This window comes from Podarcis filfolensis (genome assembly GCF_964270895.1).
Source record: "Podarcis filfolensis genome assembly, chromosome: 1".
Taxonomy (NCBI): domain Eukaryota; kingdom Metazoa; phylum Chordata; class Lepidosauria; order Squamata; family Lacertidae; genus Podarcis; species Podarcis filfolensis.
Genome location: NC_139604.1, coordinates 95,791,552 through 95,805,682, shown reverse-complemented (window position 1 = coordinate 95,805,682; position 14,131 = coordinate 95,791,552). Strand labels below are relative to the sequence as shown.

Below are 14,131 nucleotides of genomic sequence, written 5' to 3'. Positions count from 1 at the left end.
AATTGAGCAGAAATTAATGCTTCCTATTATTCGGCACTGTTCTTTTCCCTCCACAGATCGCTTTTCCAAAAATGGTAGCAAGTTGTTGTCGGTTCCTGTGCTATTTTTGTCGAATCAGTCGCCAGAACCAAAAGGCTATGTTTGAGCATCTAAGCTACTTACTTGAAAACAGCAGTGTTGGACTTGGTATGTTGTATAATTTTGATAGTCATTCACCTACATTTGCCATATCACAAGTTTAACTTATGGCCTTTTAGCTTTCGATTGTGCTACGATCTTGGTTTGGCAGTTGTTTTTTATATGCGAATAGTTGAGTTTCATCTAAACTGCATTTAACTACTGCCCTCTGCTGCATACGAATCATAACTGCAAACCAATTATTTTAATTACTGTGCATTATCATGTCTTTGCTACAGCTTCTCCTTCAATGAGGGGTTCCACTCCACTTGATGTAGCAGCTGCCTCAGTAATGGACAATAATGAGCTTGCACTGGCGCTGGAGGAGCCAGACCTTGAGAAAGTAATCACTCACTGTCTTTAATTTTTTCTTCTTGTGGTCCCCTTGTTTTGTCGTCAGTCACGCCATGTATTACTTAACGAGGCTTAGTTTTCACTTGACATATATTTTTAACTTTTATTGTATGACTACAGTCCTTTCACTCTTAATTAGAATAGTAAGCAGAAGGTAAAAATAAAATAAAATAAATCTTGAGTTCTCTCATTTATGAATTGTTCTCAATATATGAAAGATACTTAAAAAAACAAAGTATGGTGGTGCAGAGCCATGGAGCCACATTCCTGATACAGGTGGCATTGCTACATCTTACCAGGACACAGCAGGAGCAGGGCTACCTGGATACACCTGTGCAAGCACTGAGTCTGCTAGGGTATAGCTTCAGCCCCAAACTTGCTGCTGCCCCACCCCATTTTCATCCAGGTAAGATGCAGAGTCAGGAGGGCAACTTGGCTGCTCAGCTTCACCACACAGCTTTACACCACTAACGTGTGTAAAATAAATAAGCAACTGCCCTACCTAAAAGTGAGCTACTGGGAAGCCTTCAGAAAGTGAAAAGTGTTGGGAGAAGCTTTCATGATCAGAGTGAGGCCAGGCTATGAGCAGGACTGATTGTTACCTCAAGCAGTGTTTGCGAGTGTCCTTGACTGAATGCTTGAGACATCTATATTTCTGTCATTGTTGATCACCTCTTTGGGGGTAAATACGTCTGGATTCAGTGCCACCCCACTGAAGGACTAGTGTTGCCAGAGCTAATCTTCTCTTGGGCAATATAAAAATACCACAAGTGTTTTTCAGACTTCTTGGTATCGTATCCTCCCCTGCCAATAATCAGTTTTGTGCCAGTTAAAAAAAAATCCATGTATGAAAAATAGTTTCTTTCTGCAAACAGATCCTTTCTTTTCTCAATTCAGAGTGGTAATCGCCAGTAAAATTACCATATTTTTTGCACCATAACACTCACTTTTTTCCTCCTAGAAAGTAAGGGGAAATGTCTGGTAACTGTTCCACTCCTTCTACTCTTTCCAAAGATTTGCACATAGATTTTAAAAATTGAATCACCTTCTACTTTTAATTCATTGGAATAAACCTCCTGTAGATATTACCAGTGTTTGTGTTTGGCAGGTTGTAACGTACTTGGCAGGCTGTGGTCTCCAGAGCTGCCCCATGCTTTTAGCAACAGGATATCCTGACATTGGTTGGAATCCAATAGAGGGTGAACGATATCTGTCATTCTTAAGATTTGCTGTTTTTGTTAATGGTAAGTTTAGTTACTGGATTGACAAATATGTAAAAATGCATATTTTACTATGACTGAATCTCATGAGTTGCTATCTCAGGAAAACAAATCACAAGCTTAGTTCAAAATCATAAGCTATTTTAACTGTAGGTTTTGGTCATTTGTTTTTATTCAAATTTTCTTGTTTTTATGCAGATTTACAGGTTTGAACTATAATTCCCTTTTTTTTTTCATTTTGGCTTTGTAAATTTTTGTCATGCCCTTCGATACTAACATTCCAAGGACAGCCAATGTTATTTAGGATAACAACAACACTGATCAAATGAGTAGCAGCAGATAAAATACACCAATATCCCCACAATATGTTTATTGAAGCATAAAATCCACTCCATCGTACTTTAAAATAACAAAGGCTTTACCTGGTGCTGGAAAGACACCAGGTATGCCTCTATGGGAAGAATATTCCAGATAAGGGCCTCTGCGAGGAAGAAACTCCTTTCCCCAGCTGTTACCTGTGCTAAGCCAAACAGCAGAGGCACTAGGAGGAAGGCCTCTGATGATGGCCTCTGATTGTGGTTCCATTATTTGAGGCTGAGGCTTTTCCTAAGATCAGTGCCTTAGTTACCACACAGAACGGCTCATTCAGATTTCCTCTCGAATCTTTCCTACTGAGTTCTATCTCGGAGAACCAAAATTTTGATACCAGAAGAAAATAACTAAACCAAATCTGAATCAAAGATCTGAAATCTGAATGGTTAATTCTCTACACAAAATTTGGATTTTGCGGTGTGCGTGCGGGCGTGCTCTTTCTTTTAAAAATAATGTATAGCCTTCACACAGCATTACTGTTTGGTTTTATTATTCATGTCAGTAAAATTTGCTTTTTTGTTTTTAGGTGAAAGTGTAGAGGAAAATGCCAGTGTTGTTGTCAAGCTTCTAATTCGGCGTCCCGAATGTTTTGGGCCAGCTCTGAGAGGAGAAGGAGGAAATGGTTTGTTGGCTGCTATGCAAGGAGCAATTAAGATATCTGAGAACCCAGCTCTTGATCTTCCCTCTCAGGGATATAAGAGGGAACTGTACGTGGATATACACAATACTTGACATTATTTTGGAATATGCCATTCAAAGTCTGCCTTGATGATGTGTCAGTTACAATAACATACCATATGGTAGAAAAGGACACTTAGCAATTGCTCTCACTTCTGTAACCATGTAGAAATACTTGGCATAATCAGATGGTAAAACAAAACAATACTCCCTGGATGTATTGCCTAGAAATATTGCTTCGCTAGAAGTATGGACATATATCTTTATATAACTGCAATACATACTGTTAGAGGCACAATTTCTTTCCAGTACTGCTGACCTGACCCTTCCATGAAGTAATTTGGTACTGGATATTATTTCTTAATACTAATGAACATGCACCCATATAATGCTTTGAATCGCTTTGTTTGTTGAATTTGAGATTTCAGAAACAAAGTGTTAGGTATACTTAGGGTTATTATGTACAATGTTAATCCTCCTCACAGTAGACCCATTGGAAACAATAGACATGACTAATTTAGGGCCAGTAATTTCAGGGGGTGTACTCTGAACAGTCCCTGATCAACTAAGTAAAAGTTAGTCGAAATACAACCCTTACAGATACTTTATTTACATTTATTGTCTCAATATGCTCTTCATCACACTGCGTGCCTCTGAGCCAAAAATGGGAATATAAATAAACAATAACTCAAATCAGCAGGACTCCAGCTCACTTGTGCAGCCTCCTTTATCTACTGTTTGAGCTCACTAATGCTCCCTGAAGACCAGGGAATCCTCATGCCAGAGACATGTGAAATGAGCTACTTTGAGAAGGGGTGTTTTAGAGTGAAGGAAGAAGTGGAAGAGAGGGAGGTGCACAACCATTCCCCAGTTGTTGCTTCTCTGTTCCAAATTAGGAATTCTTCCTGTTAGGGAGCCATTTGCTTTTCTCCATGGGTTTTCAAACACATAGTTATGCTTGTGTTTGTGGAGAGGGGCTGGAGCAGATTAGGAAAGGGAGAGGAAAGAGGAAAGCGCACACCATTCTCCACCCTGAATAGCTTCCTCTCACAGCATTCAATCTTTCTCTGCTGGGATTCCAATACATGCATTTGCATGTAGTATTTAGTCCATCTGGATTCAGGGAGTATATATACCCACTCTAGTTGGCTGCTGTGCATTCCATCCTGGGTGCCAGCCAATACACACGCTGCCCACAGGGGAATCGGATGGAATTCATTCTAGGGTTTGTTTTGGGGTGAAAGCTCGAAAGAAAGAAAAGAAGGCATTTCTATTAGTACCAGCTTGCTTTGGGTTCACACTAGGAGACAGAAAAACAAACCAGCCATTATTCCCTGCTTAGTTGAAGCTGGGTTTTTCTTTTAATTCTTGCTGTTATTGCTATTTTAGTTTCCAGATCACTTTGGATTTTATCCATGCCTGCTTGATTTCTTTTTAACAGTCTTGAAGAAGATGAAGAGGAGGAGGAGGTTGTGCATATGGGCAATGCAATTATGTCTTTCTACTCAGCTCTTATAGATTTGCTTGGGCGTTGTGCACCAGAATTGCATGTAAGTGGGGGGTTTTTTCTTTGTGCAGAAGCAGCAAAAGGTCACACGGCACACTTCAAGCTCCAAATATTATCAAGCAACCTGAGTCACTTTCTTACATCATTATCATCAGTATAAATAATCTCTGTTTACTAAAATGACAATTTAAACTAAGATAAAACTATCCATTAAAATTTTCAAATGGAAGGCCAGAATAGTATATTTTTCCTGAGAGGGCTCCCTCCTGCACTGAAATAGTTGTAATCTTATGATACTCTTAAATAAAGTAAAGAGGAACTAGAGTATTATAAGAATATTTAGCCAATTTTATATAGTACTTTATTTATGCAATATTTATATTTATGTAGTACAAGTATTTATTAAAAAGGAAGACTATTTATCCCATAGAACGACCCTTTAAGTAGCAATATTTAAACAGTTCATATATGTAGAAAAAGAGTCCATAGTTTTGCAGTTATTTACATTTTTAAAAGAGAGAGAAGTTAAAGAGAATATTGCCTCTGTTAATTGAATTTTGTGTAAAAATACAGCTCATCCAAACTGGAAAAGGTGAAGCTATTAGAATACGTTCCATCCTGCGTTCCTTGGTACCAACTGAAGATTTGGTTGGGATTATAAGCATACCTCTAAAATTGCCAGCAGTAAATAAAGGTAAGCCATTTTTAAAAGTGTTGAGTAAATACCACTCAGTCAATTTCTCTGTATGCCATCTTTCCACAGAATTTGTTTTAAATGCAGCTTACAATGATTAAAAAATAGAATAAGCAATTTAGTATTAAAGACAGTAATGCATAGCAACCCCCCCCCCCAAAAATCTAACTATATCAGTATATCAACTACTTCATTAACAATTCAGACATCTTCAAATATCTCAAGGGCTGTCATATGGAAGAGGGAACAAACTTGTTTTCTCCTGGTCTGGAAAGTAGGACTCAAACCAATGGCTTCAAGTTACAAGAAAGAAGATTCTGAGTAAGCATCAACAAGAACTTTCTGACAGTAAGAGCTGTTGAGCAAGTGGTACAGACTCCCATAAGAGGTGGTGGACCGCCTTGGAAGTTTCTAAGCAGAAGTTGGATGCCCATCTGTGATTGATGCTGTACCTGAGATTCCTGCATTGCAGGGGGTTGGACTAGATGACTGCTGGGGTCCCTTCCAACTCTACAATTATATAATTCTATGATCAACCAATCCTCTGCTATTATGCAAGGGGCAGTACTCCATCTTCTATAATCAGCTGCAATAGAACCAGTCCCTACAGAGGAATGCTTCTTTGGCATCTATTCAATCTTCTTCGTGGCACCCAAAAAACATGGTGTTTCTTGGAAAACCCATTCTGGACCTAAAATTTCTGAACCAATGGGTAACCTACAGGAAATTCAGAATGGAAAGTCTTCCATCTATCAAAGAAAATCTCCAAACCTACTCACATCAATAGATTTCTCTTCTCAAAGCTTACTTCTAGGTAACCTCAGCCAATCAGCTAGTCCACTTGGGGCCCCTACTGGAAACCTCCAGAGGCCTAGTTTCTTTCTCTCTGGAATGTGTGGAAAAGATCAGCTGAGGTTCTGACTTTCAGAAAATCCAGTATAGTGGACTTCATGTTTATGGCAAGGGTTCTAGCTCTGGGCATCTGAGTGGTGCATAACACTCCGTTTGCAAAGCACCATGCCCATCATCTCCAATGGGCTCTATTGCCTACCAGAAAGATTGCATCGAGCAACGCACCTGCACATCAAACTGCCCCACCACCTCTGCCAAGCCTTGAGATAATGGGCAGTGATCCAGCCTGTAGAGGGCTCTCCTTTTTGTGATCATCCGAGAACAATGATCACCTTAGATGCCAGCCTCACAGGGTGGGAAGCTCACTGTGGAGAGCTAAACATCCAGGGCCTATGGTCTCCCACCAAAGTGTCAATGAGCATCAATTGGCTCGAGCTCTTAACAGCTCCCTTGCCCTACAACACTTTGCTCCTCATCTCCAACTCAGCAACATCCTAATCTGCATGGATTCCACCACAGCAATACCCAACATCAGCAAACAAGGAGGTACCCAATTTTGGCAGCTTCAGGCAGAAGCATCCCTCTTCCTCAGCTGGGCAGAACACAGCGTCCAGTCAGTCACAGCCAAGCACATCTCCAATCTCCTAAACATGCAAACAGACTGACTAAGCCTCAGGAAAATGGACCAAGTGGAACGGCAACTGTATCTGGCAGTTTTTCAACAGCTTCTGTCAAAGTTTGACCAATGCCAGGTGTACCTGGAATCATAACCTCCCAGATTCCAGTCACCATCAGTGGAGACATGGGATGCCCTCTTCTCACCATAGCCACCAGGTCTTCTCTATGCTTTCACTTCACTTCCCCATCATTCCAACGGTCCATTGAAAGATCAGGGAAGAGCATGTGAGAGTCCTCCTTTTCACACCATTCTGGCCTCGCAGACCTTGGTTCCCTCAGATATGCCACCTGTCAGTCTCCCTTCTGTGGCACTTACCTCACACAACAGATCTCTATCAGGGCCCAATTCTTCATCTGGATCCCAGGTGGCTCCAGCTGACTGTGTGGAGTTTGAACGGTGGCACCTAACCAAGCTGGACTTACCTGCAGATGTCATTGATACACTCCAGAGCAATCAGGGCTCAATACTTTCATGCAAGGGGCGGGGAGAACTTACCAACCATTTTTTCCTCCTCCCATGGTGTCTCACAGACTCCCACCCTGTTTCTTAAAATTTGAAGTCCTGCACCACTTCCAAAGTAATTCAGATTGCTGTGTCCTGTTGTATTTTAAAGGTTTTACAATATGACCATGAAAACCAGCAGACCTGGGATACTTTGATTTGAGTATGTGAATACAGTGGCATAGCGTGGGGGGTGCAGGGGGGGCCGGCCGCACCGGGCGCAACATCTGGGGGTTAGGGTTAGGGGGCGCAAATCCATGGTTAGGGGGCGCAAATCCACGGGTTAGGGGGCGCAAATTACTTGCCTTGCCCCGGGTGCTGACAACCCACGCTACGCCACTGTGTGAATAGTCATATAAAGCTAAAATTGTATGAACAATAACATAATTGGATTTCTTTTCAGATGGAACTGTTGCAGAACCAGACATGTCTGCAAGTTTCTGCCCTGACCATAAGGCACCCATGGTACTTTTTCTAGATCGTGTCTATGGTATAAAGGACCAAAGCTTCCTTCTCCACCTCCTGGAAGTTGGATTTTTACCAGATTTAAGAGCAAGTGCCTCATTGGATACAGTGAGTATTTTGTTACTACCTTAATCTACAACTGTACTCATAGTGATGCATAATGTAAAATTTTGTTGTTCATTGACGTTATAAAATACAGCCAACTAACAAAAAAAATACTAAATTTTAAAGTTTTATGTTCTTAGCTCTCATTTGATGATGCTACAATCAATGAATAACACAAGACTGGTGCCATAAATTCACAAATTCCTGTGTGTTCTTATAAAATATTTTCACCTTATGGGAATTGAGGGAGAATGCAACCAAGCATTCAACAAAACAAAACCTCTTCTTAGTTTTGTTTTCTGTAGGATAAGACATTTCTGCATATGGAATCGAAAAACAATCACAGCTTAATTGTTGTTACCTGAGCGAAACCCAGAAAAGTTATTCTTCTATTAAATCTACAACAGGCCAGTGCAGACAAAATATTAAACGTGGTCAAGGAATCATAAACCAGGCTGATGACTACATGCTTCTTCATTGCTCAAGCAGAAATTCTGCCCAGTGTCATTAAGCATGGTTTCATCTTAGACCTACGTCCAAACTAAGCATGGTTCATGCTAACAAGGATTTACAACCAGAGTCAGATCTTGGGTTAGGAGTGATACTGTGTAAATGGAAATATAAGACTTAATATATTCAGAGTTAGAGACTTGGCAGGTAAGGAAGATGTAATATATAAAAATATAGAAGAGTATATAAATACTAGAACTATCTCTGTTGATGTAGGGATATGTAAAGTTTTAGGCCGCACAGAGAATTTTGTCAGGCAGAATAGAAAAGATGAATGAAGAGTGTAGTTTTAGTTCTAATGACACACTTATGCCCCATCAAGATGAATACAAACTTCTAGACATGTACTGTTGCCTTCCAGATGCTTGAAAACCCTCTTTTTTCAGTCTAGGCAGGTTGGAATGACTGGAGTTTTATCCAGCCCTTGGACTGCTGCTATACATGGTTAGGTTCACCTTGGTGTGATTCTAAGTTGCACAAGCCACCAGTGAAGTCATATGCACAAAACCGAAACAGACTATATATACATTGACCAAGCAGTAATATGTATACATTATATGTCCTTTATGCAGGTTTCTTTGAGTACTACAGAGACAGCTCTTGCTCTAAATAGATATATTTGTACAGCTGTGTTTCCATTACTCACACGGTGCGCTTCTCTCTTTTCGGGGACTGAGCATTATGTCTCTCTGATTGATTCCACACTTCATACCATGTATCGACTATCCAAAGGACGCTCTCTTACCAAAGCACAGAGAGACACCATTGAAGAATGTTTGCTTGCTATCTGCCAGTAAGTATGTATAAAGATTGTTTTCTGTTTCATATAAACACACTGCCTTTGCAATATAATTTATTGCATATCTGTTGACTCTGGCTCCACACAGGTTTTAGTGCTGTAACAGGTTTATTAACAGAGTTATATTCACCTCTCTGGCTGGTCTCTAAATTACATGCAGCAAAAATCTCAGGTGAAGAGAGCAAGCAATGAGGCTGGGTGTACACAAGGAAATAATACACGATTAATTCATTGTGCCTGACTACAACACAACATATCAAGTGTGTTATAGATAATCAATTCTGATCCTCAAATGAGAACTTCACATTATACCATGTACAAAAATTATATATTTATCTAGGTGCAGGAAGCGTTAGTTGGGAATTCATTTGCTACTGCAGCTGTGTAACAAAGTGATCTGGGAAGCTTGTCAGAAGGGAGGCCTTTCTCAATAGAATCCTAGATAGGCAGGAGAATACAGCCTCCTTGGCAATTAGATGCCAGTTGTCTAGAACAGTGTTTCCCAACCTTGGGTCTCCAGCTGTTTTTGGACTACAGTTCCCATCATCCCTGACCACTGGTCTTGCTAGCTAGGGATGATGGGAGTTGTAGTCCAAAAACAGCTGGAGACCCAAGATTGGGAAACACTGGTCTAGAAGGCAGTTAGCCCTCTCTAAAGGAGAGAAAATCAGAAATATATGGATGTAAACATGCAATTTCTTACCTGCCTTTCACCATAAGGTCCTGTGTCAGGTTGCAGGTTAAATAAAGGGATGGGTTAAATTTATTTATTTATTTATTTATTTAATAAAATTACATGCCACTTGATTGTAAATAGAACCTCTGAGGAGGAGTTGTTGTTTTTTAAGTTGAATCCCTGGTGTGCCTCTTTACTGGCCTGACAGTTTTCTGCCAAAGGACAAGGTGGCACCTCTCCCTTTTCCACATGCAGAAGCTGCCTAGAGTGGCAGTTGAATCTTGGCCGCCCTGGCTGCCCAAGCATTTACCCCCTGAGGTGGTTGTGCTGCTCTGCCTAATGGTAGGAGCCAAACCCATTACTAGAGATTCCTTCCCCATAGTTCTCCTCTACAACACCTTACCCTTAACTTTGCTTAAATGGGTGTTCCCAGGTCAATGTGATAAATGAGTGAGTGGGAGCATCAAACCAACCAGGAAGAAATTAGGCACGTTTTCAATCTTGTTCCAGTATTAGAGGACCCTCCTAAGTCATAGCAGTGATATAATCTGTCATGCTTCCCATTTACCTTCTGGATCAGCCCAAAGACCCATCTAGTCTAGCATTGTGCTCTCACAGTGACCAATTAGATACATATGGGAAGTCTCTTTCTGAAACTTTTCTTGAGGGGGAAATCCCCCAGTAACTTAGAGTTTGTTATACACGCAAGATTGTTACACTGCTCACTACTACACTAGATTCAGTTAATTAGGATCATATTATAATTTGCTTCTTTCATATGGTCAAATACAGGCCAGTTTAGAGGTGGGTAATATAGAACTTTCCTTCTCTAGTTTTCTTGTCTTGAGACACGATTAGAATCAGAATTTTTCTGCTTATGTGATTGCTTCAATGGAATATTGCCCCGCCTTTAAGAATGTTTCCATTGAACATAACTGAGTAGATCCTAATCACTCTGCTGTTTTCCTTTTAGGTAATCTGTTTTACAGAACACTTGCACTGTTTGTCTCGCATTCCAGTCATTTGTGTAATTGCCTTGCAGCTTCATCAACATGTACACATTACTAATTATGAGTTTCTTTTTTAATTCTAGTCATTTACGGCCTTCTATGCTACAGCAGCTATTACGACGGCTGGTTTTTGATGTACCCTTACTTAATGAATATTGTAAAATGTCACTTAAGGTAAATCCTTCTATTTCTACTAAGGATATTAAATCTTTCAGTAGTATGATATTTCTTTCTTTTAATTTCAAAAACAGTTTGGAAGGCTGACTGAGCACACTTCTTCAAGTATAAAGGCATTCTTATTAGTCAAAGATAATTTAAAGTGCAATTGCTTTAAAACATAAGATTTGCCTTTACGTTATAAACAAAGCTGCTAATAGTTTTCTATTAAAAAGGGAGTAAAAACTATTGTAATAGTTTTCTTTAATGTATTATTTTTTCTGTCATTCACAGCTGCTAACAAATCACTATGAACAATGTTGGAAATATTATTGCTTGCCTTCTGGATGGGGAAATTATGGAATTGCAGCTGAAGAAGAGTTACATTTATCTGAAAAACTTTTCTGGGGAATATTTGATTCCCTCTCTCATAAGGTAAAGGTCCAGAGTAATATTTGCAAGAGACACTACAATTCACACCTGTGCTTCTGTACACAGCACAAATTGCTTGCTTCCACTAAATGCTATAAAGATGCACCTAGTGAAAGGAAAATGCCCTACTTAATCACTAAGAGCTCTGTTCAGACCAACATACCCACTGATTCAATAGGACTTCTGGGACTTTTTTTACATTGTCAAATAAACTGACACAACTTCTTTAGCCTTAATTTTTTTTTAGCTATGAACAAAGCCTTCAAACAATTGATTTAAACAATATATAAATGTAGCTTGGTTTTCTGCTAGGTGCCTGCATTAAAAAATAAATAAATCTTCATTTATCAGCATCTACTAATGCTGCTTCTATATGGCTGTGTTGCCTTAACTAATATTTTGCATGTTTTTCTATTGGACTTTCCAACCAGTTCCTATCTCTCCTGCAGAAGTATGATCCAGAGCTTTTCCGAATGGCCTTGCCTTGTTTAAGTGCAATAGCTGGGGCTTTGCCACCAGATTATTTAGACACCCGAATTACCTCAGTTTTAGAAAAACAGACTTCAGTGGATGCTGACGGGAACTTTGATCCCAAACCTATCAACACAGTGAAGTAAGTCGTAAGTGCCTCACTCATAATGCACTAATCAATCTGGGATTCTTTTTCCAGCCTAGCAGGGGCCTTATTATTAAGCAAAGTATCTCTTTAACACAAAGGGTAGAGATCCTGTGGGTAAAGGGTTGCAGTATTTATCTTACTTCCTGCAGGCCCTGGCCTAATTTCATGAAGCCTGGAGGGAGAAAAGTATGGTTGGGAGGGAAAAGATTGAAGGGTAGAATGTGAAATGGATCAAGTGATGGAAAGAGCGAGTGGGGAAAGACCAATGCAAGCAATCAGTTCAGACCTCTTGCAAGAGCAGCCTGTTCCCAACAGCCCAGTGGAAATGGAGGAAAGGTGAGGGGAGAGTAAAAGAGAATGGGGCATATACAACAGTATAAAGCTGTAATGACTCCTTGCTTCTCCAGCCCCTTATTACAAGTCACCCAGGTGCATCATTGCAATTATTTGGTTGGCTAGTCATCAAATCATGATGGGGAAGCATAGGTTCTTGAGAATATGTTAACAACGTAATCTAGGCCTTTTACCACTGTCATCATTATCCAGATAATTTTTTAAATATTTATTCATGGAAATTGATATAAATAGGCATATCCATATATGCCTAACTGGAGCAAATTATAAATTATATTGCTCTTTTGTGTTTCCAGTTTTACACTTCCTGAAAAGTTGGAGTATATTGTCAACAAGTACGCTGAACATACACATGACAAATGGGCCTGTGACAAGGTATGGATTATTATAAATCTGACAATTGTCAAAGAAGGACAATGAGAGTTGAATGTTAAAAATCTGTCCAATTTATCTCCATGATAGATTTGCCTTTCAGACACCTAGACTGTTATACCAGAGCAGCACTGTCTAGTAATGCTTCTCTCTCTCTCTCTCTCTCTCTCTCTCTCTCTCTTCTCTTCTCTTCTCTTCTCTTCTCTTCTCTTCTCTTCTCTTTTCTCTCAAAATACCTGGGGATCTTCTGGCAGCTTCTGAATGCAATAAAGTGCTGTGGTTCTTGCAATTTCCTCCTAAATTGACTCAGCCTGAAATAGTCTGTGTCCTTAGCAATACCTTAACTTTTAACTAGTAGTGGGAAATCATAACATTTTAGCTTGTTTATACACATGGAAATGTACAGATAATAATACTATGTGAACTGGAAGTACATGTGTTGGGATGTGGTCTAAACCACTTGAGCCCCTTGGGCTTGCCGATCAGAATGTTGGCAGTTTGAATTGTGGGTGGGTCTATTGGATAGCCACAACACCCGATTGGTGGGCCCCTCATTGCTGAGTGTAATCTGGCCAATGGGGTGCAGTCTAAAGAGTTCGAGGGACCTATTTAATCTCTTGCACATGACCCAGAGATTCTCTTTCAGTTTGTGCAAACGGAACACCCGCCTACTTCTCCCTACTTTTAGGGCATTTTGCGATTGACCTTGCTATGCCGACGTGTGTCGTCTGTCGCTGGGACAGGGGCATGGCAGGAATTTCCCCCACCTATCTGGTTGGCTGTTGCCATTTGGGTTTTACCTGCCGCCTAGCAAATCGTCACAACTTGTAAGGTTGCGGATAGGCACTGGTTCATGTGATAGGGATGGGAGAACGGTCTCACGATCCCTATGTGGAGGGTATTCCGTTAAAGGAATCCAGGGACTCAACTTGGTTTGGGTAACCCCTGAGAGAGGGGTTGTGCCCATGCCTGAGTCCAGGGGAGCATCTGGGGAGTGAACAGAGTCTGTTCCCAGGCTTTTCACCTACCTCAGGTGTTCACCCTTGGCTGACCTATGATAGAGCTCTGCGTCAGTGCTACCTGCAAGGGTGTAGGGAGCTAGTCGAACCAGAGCCTATGCAACCACTCACTTTTCTGTAATCAATAAAGTTGTGGCCTAAATTCTGCCAAAAACCAAAACTAAAATTTGAGTCATATATGTATTTATTTAGGGGGGAGGTCTCTGGGTCTGAACAAGCAAAGCACATAATTTCAGAAATCCTACTTGTCTATGTTCTTCCCGTTCACATGGGAATATTTCTCAAATCTTATCAGGGGTATGATTTAGACAATAATTTTGTGGAGATTTTCTTTCCGTTTCATTTTTGTGGTGGATCTGTTTCTTCATTCTGTGTATGGTGGGGATGGAGCTATCTCCCAAAAACTGGGATACATGTGCAGTTGTGCTAAAATATTCACCCAAAGCACAGTGCTGATAGTTTCATTTTGTATTTAACAAATGGAAAACCAGGCAGTATCTTATTTGGATCTGAACATGGAGTTTTGGTTCTTGCCTCTTGCCATTTTCTAAGCTACTTCATTTAGTCCTTTTTCTTTTTT

At 40.3% G+C, this 14,131-nt stretch overlaps 1 protein-coding gene and 1 long non-coding RNA gene across 2 annotated transcripts in view; one reads left to right on the top strand and one right to left on the bottom strand.

Moving 5' to 3' along the window:
• LOC310767021 overlaps positions 1-14,131 on the bottom strand; it is a 962,895-nt gene that overhangs the window by 358,241 nt on the left and 590,523 nt on the right. The window lies entirely within an intron of this gene.
• RYR3 (ryanodine receptor 3) overlaps positions 1-14,131 on the top strand; it is a 265,223-nt gene that overhangs the window by 154,516 nt on the left and 96,576 nt on the right. Inside the window, exons 41-52 of the mRNA XM_083607824.1 lie at positions 57-186; positions 417-520; positions 1,640-1,775; positions 2,650-2,830; positions 4,243-4,351; positions 4,882-5,002; positions 7,438-7,607; positions 8,687-8,907; positions 10,683-10,773; positions 11,050-11,190; positions 11,637-11,800; positions 12,457-12,535. Of these exons, the coding sequence (XP_083463950.1) occupies positions 57-186; positions 417-520; positions 1,640-1,775; positions 2,650-2,830; positions 4,243-4,351; positions 4,882-5,002; positions 7,438-7,607; positions 8,687-8,907; positions 10,683-10,773; positions 11,050-11,190; positions 11,637-11,800; positions 12,457-12,535 (1,647 nt within the window). The remainder of the gene's footprint in view (positions 1-56; positions 187-416; positions 521-1,639; positions 1,776-2,649; positions 2,831-4,242; positions 4,352-4,881; positions 5,003-7,437; positions 7,608-8,686; positions 8,908-10,682; positions 10,774-11,049; positions 11,191-11,636; positions 11,801-12,456; positions 12,536-14,131) is intronic.